This window comes from Notamacropus eugenii, chromosome 6 (assembly GCF_028372415.1).
Source record: "Notamacropus eugenii isolate mMacEug1 chromosome 6, mMacEug1.pri_v2, whole genome shotgun sequence".
Classification (NCBI taxonomy): Eukaryota; Metazoa; Chordata; class Mammalia; order Diprotodontia; family Macropodidae; genus Notamacropus; species Notamacropus eugenii.
The window spans coordinates 35,911,205-35,930,735 of NC_092877.1; the positions used below are offsets into that span (position 1 = coordinate 35,911,205).

Consider the following 19,531-nt stretch of genomic DNA (forward strand, 5'->3'; position numbering starts at 1 on the left):
GGGATAGGGAGGAAGGGTTTCCACAACATTTTTCCATGTATAACCTCTGAAAAGTCTACTGTGTCCAAAAAAGAAAAGTCTGAATAGTTGTTAACCCATTAACCCACTGCTTCTCTCGTCTCCCCAAATCCATTTCTTCTCATCTTGACCTAGAGGTGTTTTGTAAATGTCAGCAGTAACAGCTCCCATTTATACAACTCCCGAAGGTTACCAGGTACTTTTCAACAACTCTGTAAGGTATGAAATATGAATATTCTTCTTCCCATATGACAAATAAGGACACTGAGTGATCTGCCCAAGGTGACACACTAGGAAGTCAGAAAGCCAAGATTCGAACCCAGGTCTGCTGAATCCACTTTCCACTCTACAATGCTGCCCTGCCCCTTCCCCATACCCAAACTGTCTCTTAATCCAGTGCTCTCTCCACTGTGCCGCTCATGTTGCTTCCCTATTAAAGAGGATCAGAGAATATCCTTTTCAGAAGGTTAAAAGTCACAGCTTTGCACACCTACAACAACATTCTATTCGAGAGAAAGGAGAGACTTGTGCCAATTCTGACCTTGGCTCTGCCTCTCAGGAGCCATCCCAGGGAAGTCAGAGCCCTTTGAAGGGCAGTTTCCTCATCTGTACAATGGAGATAACAGCACAGGATTGCTGTAGGAACAAAGTACTTTGTAACCCATACATACTATGAATGTGGGTTATTATCATAGTCAGTAGTTTCCTCATGTTTCTCCACGAATGAATCCGATAACTTATTCTCTGTGTTTCTAAATGGCCAAGCTGGCCAACCAAAGTCACAGGTGCAGGCAAAAAGGAAAACCAATACCAGAAAGCTTTCAATCAGAGCGCTTCCAAGCAAGATGGACAGGTTACCGAACTGGTCCGGTTACCGCTGGGAAGGCACCTGAGATGGCTCCAAACAAGAGTCTGCAAGGGGTCTGCCCCTTAAGGTCCCCCTCCTACTCAGCACTGCCCGCTACAGCGACCCACCTGGGGGGGGCTCAAAGAAGGCTTCCTGCTCCTCCTCGATCGGCTCTGTGTCATTGTGAGCTGTCCGCTTGTGCATTGCTAAGGTGGAGATCTGCTTGTATGTCTTCCCACAGTGATTGCAGTTGTATGGTTTGGAGTGAGTATGAACAACATGGTGTTTGTACAAGCTGGAATATTCTGTGAAACGTTTATCACACCCAGGGACTGTACAAACATATGGCTTCTCCCCTACGGAAAAGAGAACACACACACACACACACACACACACACACACACACACAGTCGACATGTCACACATTAAGTCATAAAAGTTAAAAGCATGAGTATGGACAGAACATAGAACAATGGGAAAAGCCCCCATCCTCCTACTTCAGAAGGTTCTAGCTCAGTCCACTGTCTTTCCATCTAGGATTCTACCTCTTTTGGCACCTTAACCCTATCTTCAAAGAAAATGACTATTTGACTTCTTTTTTTTTTTAATTTAAAAAGAAAAAAATAGCAGAACATTAGATTCTGATGAATTTAAGTCACGCCTTTTGTGAAGTTCTAATTTACTGCTTTCTGTAACTAGACAAGCCATTAACACCCTGAACCCTATTTACTATCATAAAAGAAATAGCCATCATTACTATTAATAATGCACCCTGGGAGCATTACTGATTAGCCACCAGTGGTGGTTACAGAATTGGTCTCAGAATCTAAAACAACTGGGTTCAAGTTCCACATCTAACAGGTACTGTTTGTATGACATTGGGCAAGTCCCTGAATCTTCTCAGGGCCCTGGGCAACTCTCTAAGTTATGAGTTACAAAAGAGTTGTCTATCTATACCAAGGAAGGGAATTTCCTCCTTGGGGATTCCCTACATCAGAAGCCTCAAACACAGCCTGAACTAGATTAAAACACAATCTGGAAATATTTAAGAAATTAAATAATATATGATATACTACATATATGCATATAAACGCACATGTACGTCTGTATATATGTAAATATATATATATATAAATCCAATAAAACATGATGTTAATTTGAGGTTTTCTTTTAAAATCAAAACAATTTTTTAATAGGAATTTTCAAAATTTAAAAAAATTTTTGAGTTCTATATTCTTTCCCTTTCTTCCTCTCTCCTTGAGAGGCAAGCTATTTGTTACAGATTATACATATGCAAGTTTGTGATTTTCTAAGTCAATATGGGGCCTGCAAGGATCCTTACATGTGGTTTAGAGCCCCACATTTCTATGTGAGTTTGACACCACTACCCTATACAGATGGATCAAAGGTCTGGACCAAAAAAACAAAATAGCTCCCAAAATGCAGGAAAGGATAATAAAATACTCTTTAATATAGCTGGCCATTTCAGGGCAAGGACTCAAGCACAGATGTCTTTTAGTGACCTCACCTGACCTTTTAAGACCACTCAAAAACCATAATCATACTCTGCATACCCAGAACGGTAAGGGGCACAAAAGAAGCCTAACACAACAGTTTGTGCCCTCTTGTTGGGAGGTAAGATTTATACACATGAAGGAGGTAACAGGGGTTGCTGGGAAAAGAAGCTGATGAGCTGAGTGAGCTTCAAGGGAGGACTGGTAGAAACAAAGACCCCAACCCCAGAGACTGATTACCTGTGTGTATCCTCACATGGTTCTTGTAATTGGTTGCACTGGCAAATGCCCTCCCACATCCTGGCTCTGTACAGTAGTAGGGTCTTTCTCCCGTATGTGTCCTAATGTGCACTTTCCTGATGTTTGATGTAGTAAAGGACCTGCCACATCCTTCAAAGGGACACTTAAAGGGTCGTTCACCTGCAAATAGAGAGGAGGGTAAATTAAACAGTCAGGAAGGGGCATCGAGCTGCATCTGGAGGTTTTTGCTCAAACTGTTTTTTCCTTTGTTCCACCAGAAGGTTCACTAGGTAGGAGGGAGGGCAGAAAAGTTGGAAATGGCATCAATAAAACATTTTTTAAAAATAAAAAGCAAAAGCAAAATCCATGATGGGCAGCTTTGCTATTTGAATTTCTCTCACTTGAGCAAAACTTTCTACATAAAGTTTGTTTTTCTTTCTAAGTTTAAAGGGACAACTCAGCTCCAACAAGGAGGAAATTAAAACAATAATTAGAAATTATTTTGCCTAACTTTATGCCCATAAATTTGACAATCTAAGTGAGATGGATGAATATTTAAAGAAAATATAAATTGCCAGGTGTAAAGGGACAAAGAAAAGTTTCTGAACGGAAATAAGAACTCACATCAATAATTACATGAAAGTCTCAGAAGGAATTACCAAGTGTGTACATTTTAATGACAGACTGGAAAGGAGGGATAATTGAATAAGACAAATTTGAAAATGATAAGGCTGTAAATCAGAACCTTCTTAGGACCACCTTCCATCAATTATGGAAATTTTGGTTGATTAGGAAAATCAGCCTCCTTCCATTTTGTGGCATTATTACACAGAAAAAAGAATGATCTTTTCTTCAGCAGGCTGACATTAAGTATAAGAAAAATTACAAGGTCTGCTTGCCTCTACGAATTCCCCAGTATCAGGGATAAGCAAAAGGGATGTAAATTGTCTTTCAAAAATGAAAAGGAAAGTAGGCTTCCCTTTTAATTTTCAAATGTCTGCAGATACAGTTCCAGAAAGGGGAAGAGTTCAGTATCACAAGAAATTTTAGGGGAAAAAAAAAACGATCCTGGAATATAGATCAAAAGATCTGAGTGTCAGTGATTATTTTCCCTTAGGTTAAAGGCAAAATAACTTCACAGACTGTGGAAAAACATGAGAAGATTTCTGAGGTCTGCCTTTTTGACCAAAGCATCTTATTCAGATTATGCATGTGTGTTAAAAAATACCCAACCCCTCTATACCTAAGGTTTGAATATAGGAGCCTGGTTTCTTTATAGTGTACCTGTTACCTTGACTGCATCTATAATGATAAAAATAGTCATTCACATTCATATAGCACTTTCAATTTACAAAGTGCTTCTCTCATTCATAACCTCATGAGGTCAGCAGAGCTGGAATTATTATTATCACCCCCATTTTAGAGATGAGCAAACTCAGAGAAGTAATTTGCTCAGTCACCCAGAAAACAATTGGGAAGGTCAGGACTCCATTCCAGGGGTTCTGGTTGTAAGCTCAAGGGCCTTTCCTCCACAGTAAGTTGTTGCTTCTCTATTTACAATAAATTTCAGAAAGCATCCTGGAGAATAGGAATTGATGCCCTCTGTGACACTGGAAGCAGCTTCATATACATGAAAACGCTTTCAGATTTTAAACCTTCAAGTGAATATGCAGGATTTTAGGAAGAAGAGGGAATCATAGCTTTCCTGGGTCATACCTTTAGGGTCAGGGATTGCAAATGCCAGTGGTCACAAGGGCTCCCAAGTGACAGTGTCATCATCTCCCTTCCACAATTAAGATGAACACACCATTCTAGTCATTTCCTTCTTTTGTTTTTAATTTATCAAGAAATAATGAGTGACCAGATGTGACAGATGCACAGCAGTTACTCTTGCTGAAGGAGAGTCTTAAAGGCTGTGGGTTTGCCCTAGTGAGTCAAATTCTTTTTCTGTATGGATGCATGTGCCATCATGTGGCCTCTTTGCCTAAGCTAAAACAACCAAGTGTCCCACAACAGGATGTGTCTTCTTGTTTTGGGGCACACAACGAAACCATCCATGCCAACCCTTCTACAAAAGCTATCCCCTGACCCTTCACTGAATGTGCAGGTGACGTTGGGTGGTTCGAAGCCGCACCAGTGCAGCCCAAGTTCTAGCAGGTTCTATCAAGATGGAAAGGCTAGGAGTGTAGTCCCAGTGGATATGAACTATTTAAGAGTTCCTGTTCTAAATAAGGTCTGCACAACATAGGGGCTGCACACTGCTTATGGCCCGTGCCCTTGTGGCCCACACAAAATGTAGAGGATGTAAGACATGGGTTGTAAGTTGTGCAGGCCTGTTCTAAATCAAGAGCTCTTAACCTGGAGTTAGGGAAATTGGATTTTTATAAAAAATCTTGGTAACTGTATTCCAATATAATTTGTTTCCTTTGTAATACTATGTATTTTGTTTTATGCATTTAAAAATGTTACTCTGGGAAGGGATGGACTTCCCAGATTGTCAACAGGGTCCATGATCCAAAAAAAGGTTAAGAACTCCTGAGTAAACTACACTAAGTGGGAGGATGGCTCATGTGTTCTCTTCAAAGAGCTGGGTTTCCCCTTGAGGGGAAATATTCATTTTTTAATGGCCAGGGGGAAAGATGGCTAGAAAATCCATTAGAGGCACCAGAAATCTCAATATCTGTGGGTAAAACTGTCACATGATGTTTAAAATATCCCTGCTTACATGCACAGTATAAATGAAATCAGGGCTTGTCCTGTGTGACTTAGGCAACAACTCGTAACAACACCAGTTATCAGCCACTTGCAAGACTCCCGGAGCTGAGGACCAGGGGAAAAAGCTGTCTTTCTGATGTTTAGTTCCACAAGGCTGATGTGGGATAAACCGAGAGTGAGGAGATTAAGAGGGGGGTAAGGCATAGACGCCCAAGGGCAATGAAAGAAGGGAAGGTTGAGGCAACCAAGGGGCACCGTGCCATCCATGCACTGCAGAGGCACCAGGGTATAGATCAAAGAACAAGAGGTTTAGAATTTCAGGTGGCTTGGGTTGCTGCTCTGCCCCTGGCACTAATGAGCTGTCTGACCTAAGTCTAAGTCTGCCCATGCATAAGATGAAGGGGCTGGCTTCAACAATCCCTGAGAGCTAATGTCCTGTGAGCTTACCCACAATGCCAGTACCTGTGTGAGTTCGAATGTGTTTCTGTAGGTCGCCCGATGTTTTAAAGGACTTCGTACAATTATCTTCTGAACACCGATATGGCTTTTCTCCTGTGTGGGTTCTGAAATGACTTTTTAATCCGTAACCTTGAAAAAAAGAAATTTAAACACAAGCCCTCAGGATTCAATCACTGAATAAAACAGATGAAAAGCCATTTAATTTCTATTAGACTGTGAAGAGCTGAGTAGACAACTGAAATGCATATCTGACTGAGAGAGGGGTCACTGGGATAACCTCACAGGAAATTTTAAAGTTTTAAAATTAGCATTCCTAATGTGTTAGATCTATTTGTAACAGTACAAGGTGACCTTTTCCATTCAAAGACCTTACATCACAGACAAGAAAGAGACATTTATGCATGCATACAGGAAGAGGAGTTGGATAAAAAATTTTTGTTCAAGTTTTCATTTTCTCATCTAAATGGTGGAATGGAGGAGAGCAGAAAATGGAACAGAGCGAAGGGGCTAAAGAGAACAGGGGACACAGAAAGAGGACAAGGCAGAGGGGTCAACATTGCAACTTAAGACGAGAATTTTTACTCCTCTCTTATGTATGAGAAATGCTGCCTCAAGGCCTGCCTCTGCGAACACAAGTGGACGGAAGGTCAGAGGGTGCTGTTTTCACCTGTGGCAAAGGCCTTCCCACAGCCGCGATGCTCACACTGGTACGGCCGATCCCCTGTGTGTGACCTTTCATGGACCTGTTAAAATAAGACTGTCAGTCTGTCTCTCCTCAAGACATTCTCACCATGAAAACAGTAGCATTTCCCCTCACTTCAGATTTTGGTGTTTTCAGAAACAGAAACCATACTCCACCCCCTTCCTCACACAATAAGTACTCCACAGTTTATCTAGTAAGAAACACACACTGCCTTAGGTACCCAGCATGTTTGCCATTGTTCAATAAATACTGTGTGTTTTCAGGTTCAAAGCAGTATGTGGGGTGTGGATACAAAGACACATTAAGGTTCAGTCCCTGCTTCTACAAGCTATTGGGGGAGATAAAAAACACAGACAGACAAGTCTAATATATGACCGAATGCAAAAGGTTAATAAGAAAAGAATGAAACCAATGGGAGTTCTGGAGGGAAGAGACTGATTTTTTCACTGAAGCCTTGAAGTGCCTCCTGGGGACCCCGGGGAAGGGCAAATACAGATAAGACGCCATCCTGGAGTTCACAAACTTGGGGAAGATAAGACCTAGTCACAAATAACACAAGAAAGAATGTGGCAGCTCCATGAAAGGTGTGACCATGATGAACACAGGAGGAAGAGATCACTGCTGCCTGTGGAATCTCAAAGCTGTAGAGCTCAGCCTTCAAGGACAGGAGCCACTTCAACAGACCGAGAACTGGGGGAGAGGAAGGGAGGGCCTGGGGCTTCGAGAGACTGAGAACAGCATCACACCTAGGAGGTGGGAAAGCCATATGGTGTATCCAGGGATGGCAAAAGGTCTGGTTGGGTCACAGCACTAAAGGATTAGGGCAAGACCAGCACCAAACCGTGCAGGACCTTGGGTTTAGTCTTTATGAGATGGGTGACAGGGGACAAATGAAGGGTCTGAGTAGGAACATAAATAATCAAATTAATAATAATGACTAACATTTGCATAGGGCATACTACGTGCCAGGCACTGCGCTGTCTTACAGTGATTACCTCATTTGGCCCTCACAACAACCCTGAGGGGTAGTTGTCATTGTTATCCCCATTTTACTGAGGAGGAAACAAAGGCAAACAGGGTCCCACAGATGGTGAGTGTCTGAGGCAGTGTTTGAATTTGGGTCTTCCCACCTACATGGTGGGGTGTCCTATCCACTATACCACCTAGCTAGTGATTTTTTTTACTGGGGGATTCTCCGCTACTGGTGGAGACCACAAGCCCTCTCTTCCTTTGCAGATCACTATGAGTTACTGTGGCTGACAAAGACTCATCCCCTGGTAGAGACTTCACATGCACTTGGGAAAGATCTCTCCACGCAAGGTCAGAATGATCATTCCCAAAGTCTCCTGCAGTAAAAGCGAACTACAAGATGCTGTCTGTCAACAGGAGCACCTACAAGAATTATGGCAGCGAGGTGCCTTTAGTTTTTATTTTACCCACATGTATACATACACACGCACACACACGCACACGCACGCACACACGCACACGCGCACGCACACACACACGCACACACACGCACACACATACACACACACACGCACGCACACACGCACACGCACACACACACGCACACACACACACGCACACACACGCGCACACACGCACACGCGCACACGCACACGCACGCACACACACACGCACACACACACGCACGCACACACACACGCGCACACACACGCAGCAGCAGCAGCACTGTTCTGAGGTAGCCAAGAACTGGAAACAGAGTAGGTGCCTGTCAGTTATGGAATGGCTGGATTTAATTATGGCACAACAAATAGGAAGGATTTAGGGCAACTATACGAGTCATATAAACTGAGGACCTGGACAAACCACTTGGGCCATGGCCACAAAAATGGGAGAAGCTCCCCGAAGGGCATCAGACCGTCTGTGACAGAAACATCTCAGGTCAAGAAGGGGCCACCTACGAAGGGTGGAGTGGGGGCACAGGGATAGAAACTGGACATCGTTACAAGGGAGGGGTCTGCCAGTGGATGATCACTGGGAAGTGCCACCAGGGCTAAGGATTTCAGAGTAAGAGTTTGAAAGCCAAGGGCAAGGTCACCTTAAGATGGTGAGCTGTCGTGTAGAGTTTTCCACACCCATCATAGTTACACCGAAAGGCCTTCTCCCCACTTTGTTGTGATTTAGCACCAATTCTTGTCGTCCCATGTCCATGTAACACAATCTGGAGGAAAAGACGTCACAGGAATGGTTGGAGTGACAATTTTTGAAGGAAAAAATGAAAAGTAGCCTCAGATTCTGATTCCATCTCTTGATACATAAAGTTAATGTTAACATTTTGGGGGACGTCTGAACGCATGATTTCATCAGTTTAGGGAATGGTCTCCCCCACGGGCAGCTGATCTGTTGCTTCCAGCCTCAGAGCTGTTTGGCACATTGAGAGACTAAGTGATTAGCTTGGTATCACGCGGCCAGCACGTGCCAGGGACAGAAGCTGACCCAGTTGTTTATCTTCTACGGCCTTTCACCAGTTAGCCCAGTTTGTTAAAACACCACACGAAGGAGAAGGCGATGGATCCAATCCACCTGCACTCTGATTTTGCTCTACTCCTTGGCCAACAATTCTACCGTTGGTCCTGGAGGTGCCAGGCACAAGGATGGCCAGATAAGTGGCTAGGGAGATTCCTTTTCCTTCCTGTCCTTTCTCAGAACAAAAATCCCTTCCTGGGGACCAAGGGCCATATGTATTACCTTTATTAGAAGATAAGCAACTTGGAGCCTGGGACTGTCTCTGTATAAATTTTTGTCTCACATAGAGTTTAGCATAGTACCTGGCACATAGTAAGTATCTAACAAATACTTTCTTTCCCTTTTGTTTCTTTCCTTTCTTTTTTCTTCCTTTTCTAGATGTAAAGCTGGAAGGAGACTCAGAAGCCTTCTGGTTCAACCCCAATTCTGTAAACTATTTCTAATTCATAGGGGAAAAGTCAAGGTCCTCATTCACAGAAACTACATCTCTTCTCTAATGTTATAAGCCAAATTAGGCAAACCAAACTTTTGGATCAACATGGACAAAACAGGCAATCCTGGTAAGGCCTACTTCTGGAAAACTTCTATGGCTGACAGCCCCCATGCTTCAAAAATGCTGATGATCACTGGTTTCAATTACACGCTGCTATATTATGGACCCCTACTTTAAAAGAAATTTAAAATGGAAAAATAACTGTAAAAATTCCTCCCCTCTGACCTATAACTAATACTTTGAGCATATAACCTTTATGGGGGCTACATCTTAGGGGGCTGAGATAAAGTGAGCTTTGTAATATCTGTTCTCTCTTATCAAGGCTAAAGCCACCAACACCCGTATTCTCTGTACACGATGGAGCAACAAAAAAATTCCAGGCCTTGAAACCAAAGAGCCCAATGTGGTACAACACATTCACAACATTTTAGTGGGAAGGGACAGATCCCCAAAATAGTCCTAGCCCAGTCTATCTCTGGATGAGCATTTCTTGTACATTATATGCTGCAGAAGATATCCAACAGCCTTTGCTAGAAGATCTCCAGGGAGAGGGACCAGCTGCCCAATTCACTTTTAAATAGCTCTAACTGCTAGTGAGTTTTTTGCCTTCTGGGAAGCATAAATTTGCTTCTCTGCAGCTTCTACTGGTTATTCCTGGCCCTGCTCTTTGGGTCAAAGGGAGAACAAGTCTAAACTCTCCTACCTTAGAAGTCCCTGGAATTACCAGAAGAGATGCAATTCATTACATGATCCTGTAACTCTTCTCTCCCCTGGCTAAATATTCCCAGTTCCTCTGACTGACCTTCATCCGGCATGAATTGGATTGGAGGCCCTTCACCAAAACGGCTGCCTTGTTCTGGAGACTTTCTGACTCATCAACATCCTTTTAAAAATGTAATGTCCAAAACTGAGAACAACGCTCCAAATGTGGTCTGATTGGGGAGAGAAATACCTCCTCCCATAGCTGTGGATCCAAGTCTCTCTAATGGCAGTCTAAGATAGAACCACATTTCTTAGCTCCAGTATCAGGGTCTTCAGTCTACTAAAACTCTCAGAATAAACTGCTTTCTAGCTACGCTTCCATCATCTAGTACTTGTGAGGCTGATTCTTTAAACCCAAGCATAAAACTTTACATTTGTACCTATTAAATTTTGTTTGATTTAATTTATCCCAATGTTCTACAGACTCTGTCTAAATGTTTTAAAATTTTAACTCAGCCATATGATGTGTAGCTGGTTTTTTCCAGCTTTGGGCCATGTATAAATTTGTTACGTGTGCCATTCGAGTTTGAACTCTGATACATAATGCTAAACAGAAAACGGACAAACATAGAAGTCATTAATAAGGGGAAATCTGCTCTAAAAACAAAAGGTCCAAGAAATTAGGAGTTTCTTCAACGTGATTTCTGGGTCCAGCCACAGACTGGCTCCTGTAAGGTGTAAGGGCAGGCTGGAAGTTGATCATCAGTCTAAAAGTTACAGGTTCTGCTATTCAACCACGGACATTTGCCATGCACTCACAGAGCCCACCAAAGCCTTGAAGGAACAAAGAAACCACTTGTTCACAGTGCTGGGCAGGGCAGGAAGAACTGGGCACATTGGCAAGAAAGGTCAAATGAACTCAAGCCAAGATCATTGCAAATTTCCAAACCTGCATTTTCTTTTCCTGCTCATTTTCACTGATTATGCCAGCACCAGTTACACTGTCACTTCCATCAATAGACACCTAGAAATAAAGGAAAGGAAACAGGAGATCTTTTAATTCAGAAAACAAGGCAACTTCTAAGGTGCACATTTTGTACGCTCTCTGAATACACTGCTCCATTTTTCTTTAAGATTCATAATCCATTATGGGTTCTAATCACATTATTTCAAAATTAAACAAGTATTTACTGAGCTCCTACTACATGCAGGGTCCTGTTCCGAGAGATTTGTGAAATCCGAGGATAAAATAAAACAATCCCTGACCTTATAAAGCTTATGCTATATGGGAACAGGCATAAATGAACAAAATATAAAGTATTAAAATATAATATTAAATGCCCAAGAGGAAAAATCACTTCAGTCCAGAGGCACCAAGGAAGGCCAAACGAGATTGCTGGGAGGATTTGAAGTGTCCCTCTGTTTGTGTAACCCCAGCTGCTTACCTTCCCAATCATTCTCAAATTCACACTAGAAGTGATGTCTCTTGGACATTGATTTTTAATGTAAACAGTTAAATATAATAAATGCTTATTAAATATCTATGATGTGCAGAGCACTAAACTCTGGAGAGCAACAAGCCGATATCATACTCAGTCACATGGTCATAGGCCAAAGATCCTAAGGTCACACAAATGTTAAAAATCAGAACTGGGATCTGAACCCAGATCCTCAGGAAGCTTACAGGCCAGCAGTAGGGGGAAAAATACTGCCAGAGTGACAGTGCCCATTCCCAGCAAGTGAATGAAAGAGTTACAAAAGAGAGGTAAGTGGATGATAGAGAAGTACAAAACAAGAGCACTATTTGAAGCCTGAGGAGACATAAATTTTTCTTGAGGCAGCGCATGATTTGGATTTGAATAAACAGGAATTCATTGGATGAAGGTGGTGAAGGAGGGTTCTCCAGGTACAGGGCACAGTGTGAACCCAGGCCCCCCAGCTGTAAAGTCCTGAGTATGTTTGGAGGCTTGTTTGGCTAACACATAGAGTGAGGAGAGGGGTGGGAAGCAAGATAAAGCTGAAAAGGGAGCACAGACCTGGTTTGTGGAGGTAGGTTCTTATTTAGAAAACTAAAAAGCACAAAGGAACACAAAAAACCCTGAAAAGGGAGACAGGAAGTTTTCTTAATATACTAGTCTTGGCACAGATTACATCTTCCCCCAAATATGGCTTGTGTAATACCAGAGTGCAGCTTAGAAATCTGTGTTATTTTTCAGTGAATGCTACTTTTTTCTTTTCAAAGAAATCTCTTTTTAGGGGTGCAGGAATTACTCAGTGGGGCTAATTCAGGCTACTGTGATGGAGCTGATGGCTCAGCCCCCACAATCCAAATGAATCTCATACCTTTGCAGCATACTGTTCCAAAGCACTTATGGTATCAGGGTCAATGGTGGCATCCCCTGTGTGCAGGCCCGCCACGGTACCATCTGACTGAATAGCCAAGATGGTGTCAGACTGGGGAACCTGTACAGTGTGGTGAATATAGGCAGTGGTGCCGTCCTCCAACTGGACGGCCTGTAGTGCACTCTGGTCATAGCTGTCTGAGATACAAGATTAAATACGGTTACAAGAGATGACAAGAATCTGGCAAACAATAAATAGTAACCACTGCAGCTTAGAAAGATGCAAGATAACGATGGAATGTGAACACGCAGGTCACAATAACACGGAGAGGACCTAGCCTTTACCATTAAAAGAACACACACACACACACACACACACACACACACACACACACACACACACACACACACACACACATACACACACACACTCACACATTAGCTGTTGACCTTCTTTCTACCTGTAATTAAGCAAATCTTACTAACATTATTTAACTCTTCTAGCACAGGCACAAATAACTTCAGCTGTTCTTTGGGATTACACAGTATCTAAGTGACCTTCCAGAGTTAAGAGGCAAGGGTAGAGGCAAAAATGATCAAGTGAAAAAATCAAGCTATTTTTCAAGTTGCAATTTCTATCTTGAAAAAGGCACATGGCAACTTTAATTCCAACCCATTCATTAGTTCATTCAATGAGCAAAAAGGTAAGAAGGCCCCTGTACTCTGCCCAAATCAGGCCGTATAGAGAGTGTTATGCTTAGGAACTGGGGACCACAGTCTTGGAAGGACACTGATAACTTGGAGCATGTCCAGGGCAGCCAGAAGAATGAAAGGCCTCCCCTCAGGCATATAAGAAGTGGATGAAAGACCTGGGGATGTTCGGCCTGGAGAAGGCTCAGAGACAGGATAACTGTCCTCTGAAAGGTTTTTATGTCTAAAGCGGGACCAGGCTTGTTCTCTTTGGCTCCAGAGGTCACAATGAGGAACAATGGGAGGAATATACAACTAGACAAACTGAACTTGATATTAAAAAAAAATAATCCTTACCAATTAGAGCAACCCTAAAGGCATTCATTCGGAAGCCTTAAGAGGTGGTTGGTTTCTCCTCTTTGGAGGTCTTCAAGCAAAAGGTGGATGGCCTTGTGAGCTATGTTGTAGCGGGGATTGCTTTTGAGTAGGGATTTGTTGAGAAGAAGTAAATAAATGGCCACTAAGGCTCTTCTAACCGAAATCCTGTCTGCTGAGCACCTACTATGTGTATAGCACTGGCTTGAGCATTCTGGAGTATGAAACGATGAGCCCAATGTGCTTATAGTCCAATAGAGGGTCCCATACGAACACAAGGAATTATGATACAAACTAACGTCACCAGATGGTAAGCTACTTGATGGCAGGAGCTAGAAGGTTTCTCTCTTTTGTATAGCCAGTGCTAAGCACATGCCCTGCATGGAGTAACTAATGAACATTTCTTAAATTTAATTGACAAATAAATGCTTTAAAAGCCACATTGATGCCAAAATAACTCTGCCAAGGCTCATGTTCTGTGCTCAAAACCTCCCATTATGCTTCTAAGATAAAGAGCACACCCCTTAGGTTGGCACTGAAAGTCTTTCACCATCACCAGATGACCTTTCCTACACTCTGAAGGCCAGCTATGCCACCTACTACCTGCTCTTCTCTGAATTCAGCATTTTGTCTCCTCCCATCTCTTCTAGGAGCTCACCTTTGAGCACACTGTGCCCCATGCCTGGAAGATCCTTCCTTACCAACAACCCCTGGAATTCTTAGCTTTCTTCAAAACTTAACTCAGGTGCCCCAAACTATGGGAAGCATTCCTGAGCCCGAGATGTTACTGCCTTCTCTTTCTCTTAAAATTCTCTTCAGTAGAATATAAGCTTCTTGAGGCAGGGGCCAAGTTCTTGGTTGGAGATAAGAATCCCCACATATATTACTTATAAAGATAAAACACAAACGCCTCACTCTGAGCCACCAACATCGAGTCCCAACCTGTCTTTTCAGACACTTCACATTCAGCCTCTGCTTGCATACTTTTAGAGATCATAAAAGCCCATTCCACTGCTGAAAAGCTCTGACTGATAAAAAGCTCTTCCTTACACTGAATGGAAACCTGTCCATTTCCAAGGCCCACACTCTGCAGATGCGCAGAATAAGCTGGCCTCCTTCAATATGACAGCCCTTCAAATAATTCACTCAAATATTAAATACATCCCAAGTCTCCCCTTCTCCTTTACTTGTATCCCACATGTTCCCCAAACTATTTTACCTTTGGAGGTATGATGAATAAAAGCCGTGGTTCCATCTTCCAACTGAACTGCCTGGCCATCTTCTAGACGCAAACTGTCCCCTGCTCCAGAAGAAATATTTAAACTTAGCTTTCAATTTTCCCATTCTGACAATCTTTTTGAGAAAAGCATACCACTGGGCATTAAAAACCTGAACAAATAACATATTCTACTTGCAAGCTCTTTCATATTTAAATTGTAAATGCCAGGGTGAAGTAATTAAAGCCAATTGGCATCATGACATAATTACTGAAAAGCCTTCTGGGGATAAGTGATAGAACCCTCCAAAACAGACAAATATCTAAGCCTTTTTTGGATAAAACATTTTTAGGACAACTGTTCACTTTCTCTCCAGGGTCATGAAGCACCATCTATTTTATTCAATCAGAAATGAGGGAGGCCTCGATCTGGGGTTGCCCAACGTGCAGTGATATCTCTCGCCTATTCGTTTTGTTAACAACAAGGACAGGGTGACGTTGGCTCATGCAGGAGTGGTAGGAGAAGGCCGAGAAGCGTAATCTGACCATCAGGAGAAGGCCATGACTGTTTTTTAAATACTTACTGCTTTTAGGTATGGGAAGATGTTGGACATAGGCTGCAGAACCGTCCTCTAGTTGAATGACCTGGCCATCCATGAGTTTTCCATCTGAAACACAAGATTCAGGCACCAATACACAAATGCACACTCAGTTTATATGACCACACCTTTCTTCTCTCCCGAGTTCCAAGGCAGTCCACAACGTATTTGGTGGGAGTGCGAATGAGAGGCCAGAGGATGCAGTCAATGCACTGATCTGCTTTGCTCGACGACGCTGTTTGTTACAAGACTTTTGGTTTGTTTGTTTTCTGCTCAAGGGGTTCACTTACATAGGGGGAGTATATGGGAAGGAGAGAAGGGGATTTCTGTTTATTGAAATAAATGAAATTTTTAAAAAAGGGATGCACTCTGTGGAAAAGTGGGAAGGAACAAACCTTTCCTCTGCTAACTTTCTTCTGCTCCAACAGGCCTTCAGAGGCAGGAATCACTGGGCTGGAAAGGGCCAGTCCCCCGTGACCCCATTGGGGCTACAGGAATACTGAAGGCCTTCTATCAACCCATACATAACAGAGGGGACAAGCTTCCCTAGGTGAATTTCTATGAATACTCACTAGGATCTGGAGGATTTGTGGGAGACTGGGCTCTCATGATTCAGGAGGCACAAAACAGACATCATCTTTAGTCTTCAGTACCATAAAAACCAGACATTGGCAAATTGCACATATTTTTATGCTCAAGTTTATCTGTCATATTCTTAGGCATAATCTTATCCAAGAGATACCCAGGACCTTGGCGGTTGAGAGGAACCTTAGAGATTACCCTGCCTTACCCCCTCATAAATGTCTGGATGGCAAAGAGTTCCTGAAACCTGGTGTTTTGATATCCCAGCATGTCTTCAAGTTGTAACAACTTTTTTCAAAACAAAATTTATTTTTAATCCACTTCCATGCATATGCTATGCAGTACCACTGGGGAGCAAGAGATGTGTCATGAAAACATTAATAATAACAACATTAATGGCAACAATACAAAGCTAATGTTTGTATGGCAATTAAAGATTTGTAAAGTACGTTACACATTATTACATTTGATCTGCAAAAAAAAATCACCCCTTAAGGTAGGTGGTGTTATTGTACATATTTTCCAGATGTGAAAGCCGAGGCAGACAGGGGTTAAATGCTTTGTCCAGCACCACGCAGCTAGTGAGTATCTGAAGCAGTATTCGAAATCAAGCTGCCACCAAAAGGGCAACGAAACTAGAAGCCCGGTAGTGCCCCCTGATGGAGGCCAACCTGCAGAGCTAGCCCCTCAGTGAGAGGCTGCCCCTACCTTTGGAATTGTGCTGGATGTAAGCTGTGGAGCCATCTGCCAGGGTCACCGCTTGCAAGCTGACACCTTCCATGTTCTCCAAATTGTCACCATCTATGAAAAACAACATCTACATCAAAGTGCTTGCCTTCTTAAAAAGGGGTGAGGGAGAGAATATGGAACTCAATAATTATAAAAAATAAATGTTAAAAATTGGTTTTTACATGTAATTGAGAAAAAATTTAAAATTAAAAAAAAACAACCAACAGCATCCAGTTATTTCATTTGGAGAACACCAGGGGAACTGGGTCTATAGACCTCACCAAGGACACAAAAAATAAATGGCTCAGACCACAAGCTCTTGAGCTCCATTCACTGTTTTATTACAGTGGGCAGAGCTCTGGGAAGCTTCCTGGGACACCTGGGAACCAGGGAGAGTTGCTCTGAAAGGCTTAAGTTTGCTCTGAAATTTGAGGATACATTGAGTTGTACTCCTCTAAGTAGATAACAATGGCTCTCATTTAAGGACCGGGCAGAAATTGTGTTCTGCAATCTTCATCCACTTAGAGAATTATCTCTCAACAGAGTCAGGGGAGAACTCCCATAAACAACTTGCAATGACATGGCTAAAAACTCTAACCATCGGGGGACCTCATAGAACACACTGCAACGCCGATGTCCTGAGGACTAGGTGTGTAACATTTTAAACAACTATTTTGGAATAAGTAGTATCTCCCTTCCCTCTCCCCCCCTCCCCTCACTATATCTGGAAATGTGTTCAGGTCTCCATATTCTTTTTCTGCACTTTGCTGATCAAACTGCCAATCTCTTTGCCCCAGGTCTCTGTTTCTGTTTGGTACTGTCTGTGTTACTGAGCTGCATTAGATGTTAAACACAAGATTACTCACCTGCCACAGTTACTGCCTCTGTCAGACAGAGGGTGACGTGCTGAGCCTCCATTCCCCCTCCAGGAAACTCAGTCATTCCCTGAGAATCTCGATTTATCTGGGCTAGTAACATGGTTTACTCTGAAATAAAAAGAGTCACCTTAGAACCAAAAGAAGAGCAAGAGGAAAGTATATACACTAACACATGTAGGTAAAGAGAAAAACGATCAAGTCTAAAAAGATTCTTACCTCACCCACAATTTCGCTTAATATGCAAAGCTACGCGGATGAGCCCCAAATCCCAGGTCACATTCTTTTGGAGCACTCAAACAAAACCCAGTGATCTTGTAAATAATATTCTAAACACAACAGATCTATAGAGATTTTCATCTTCCCTTTCACACTCACTAGGCTGGCAAGTCAGGGCTGAGTCTTCAGAAGCCTCTCCTATAGCATGACTTGAGGAGATCCCAAGAACTTTCCCCCCAAATCTTCCTCACCAGTCTCGTCCCATGGTTGGATTCACCCTGGTATTAAGTTCCCCAAAAGCTTCCCTGGTCTTTGGCCAAAAAGATGGCACTCCTGGCTCACTTAGGGCCTGAAGGGTCTGAGGGGAGGCAGAGTGCCTGGCCCCAGCCATTTGTGAAGGCAGAAGAGAGCATGAGCTGGGCAGCCCTAACCACCTTTTCCACTGCTCCTCACTGCTACAGCAGCTCCAGAACTGGAGAAGGGATCATGGTAAACAATAATTACAGTAACAACGATGATGATGAATGTAATGGTCAAAAACAGAACCTTCCCCCTAAACTTCCAAATTTCCATATTTCTGTTAATGGCACCATCCCCCCATGGCCTGGCTCGTCTTGGATGCTTGAACCCATTAGGTCAGCCTCCATAGCCCCTTTCTCTATCATCAAGTCTCCCTCAGCTCCAAACCACCCACTACAGAGGGTGCCCATATACTTCAGTGGCTCTTTTCACTTCCAGGGTCAAATACAAACTCCTCTGTTTAGTATTCAAAGCTCTTCACAACCTGGTCCCACTTTACATTTTCAGGGTTATCACTTTAACTCCCTTTCATGAATTCTCCAGTCCTACCGACCTGGCTTCGCTACTCTTCCTCACAGGTGACACTCCATGTCCTACCTTTTCATTGACCATCTATCCTTCATCCTTGGAATGAACTCCCTCTCTCTCACCTCTGCCATTTAAAACTAGTTTTCTTCCAAGTTCACCTCAAGTTCCACCATCTACATGAAGCCTTCCCTAATCCTCTTTCCTCCAACTTCTAGCACTCCCCCTCCACATACATTAGCTTGCATTTACTGTGTAATACATATTATACCGTGTCTTCATGATGCAATCAAAGCTTCTCGAAGGTAGGGGTGGTTTCATTTTGGTTTCTACATCCACAGTACCTAACAGTGTTTCGCATGGAACAAGCATCCAGTAAAGCTTATAGGAGTAAAGACTGTAGGAAACCACAGACGAACTTAAAGAAATATGAGAAGTCCTGTAGGGGAGGACCGTGGGATGCTGCAGTCCTATGAACTATGAACTAATGAACCAGAAGGATAATAGAGTGATTACTATAATATAAATGGGAAAAAAAACTAAACTAAATTAAGTAATTGCAATGACCTCATTCAGTCTCAAAGGACAGATAATGAATCACACCTTGATATACTTTCAGGAGAAAGGAGGGGGACAACAGGTACAGAATGCAAACTGCATTCATGTCAATGTGGTCATTGTGCTGGTTAGTTTTGCTTTATTTTTCTTTGTTACTGGAAGAGTTCTATGCCAGGGGTGGAGACTTGTGTCTGGAAATGACTGATACCAAACCATGAATAAAACTTTAAAAAAATACAGTAAACAAAGAATATTTACCAAGTATAAGCTACTTATTTTAATATAACCACTGTTCAGTTGTGTCTGAATCTCTGTGATCCCACCTCTGTGTGGGGTT

General features: G+C 42.7%; 1 protein-coding gene across 2 annotated transcripts in view; it reads right to left on the reverse strand.

Moving 5' to 3' along the window:
- The window catches only part of ZNF143 (zinc finger protein 143), a 49,365-nt gene that overhangs the window by 14,727 nt on the left and 15,107 nt on the right, over positions 1 to 19,531 (reverse strand). Inside the window, exons 2-12 of one of the 2 annotated variants that reach the window (XM_072619472.1) lie at positions 17,584 to 17,703; positions 16,697 to 16,789; positions 15,392 to 15,475; positions 14,811 to 14,894; positions 12,528 to 12,724; positions 11,134 to 11,208; positions 8,562 to 8,684; positions 6,461 to 6,536; positions 5,797 to 5,922; positions 2,620 to 2,799; positions 994 to 1,221 (exon numbers count right to left, since the gene is read on the reverse strand). In XM_072619472.1, the coding sequence (XP_072475573.1) occupies positions 994 to 1,221; positions 2,620 to 2,799; positions 5,797 to 5,922; positions 6,461 to 6,536; positions 8,562 to 8,684; positions 11,134 to 11,208; positions 12,528 to 12,724; positions 14,811 to 14,894; positions 15,392 to 15,475; positions 16,697 to 16,789; positions 17,584 to 17,695 (1,378 nt within the window). In that variant the 5' untranslated portion in view covers positions 17,696 to 17,703. The remainder of the gene's footprint in view (positions 1 to 993; positions 1,222 to 2,619; positions 2,800 to 5,796; positions 5,923 to 6,460; positions 6,537 to 8,561; positions 8,685 to 11,133; positions 11,209 to 12,527; positions 12,725 to 14,810; positions 14,895 to 15,391; positions 15,476 to 16,696; positions 16,790 to 17,583; positions 17,704 to 19,531) is intronic. The other variant, XM_072619473.1, reaches the window with a different exon arrangement.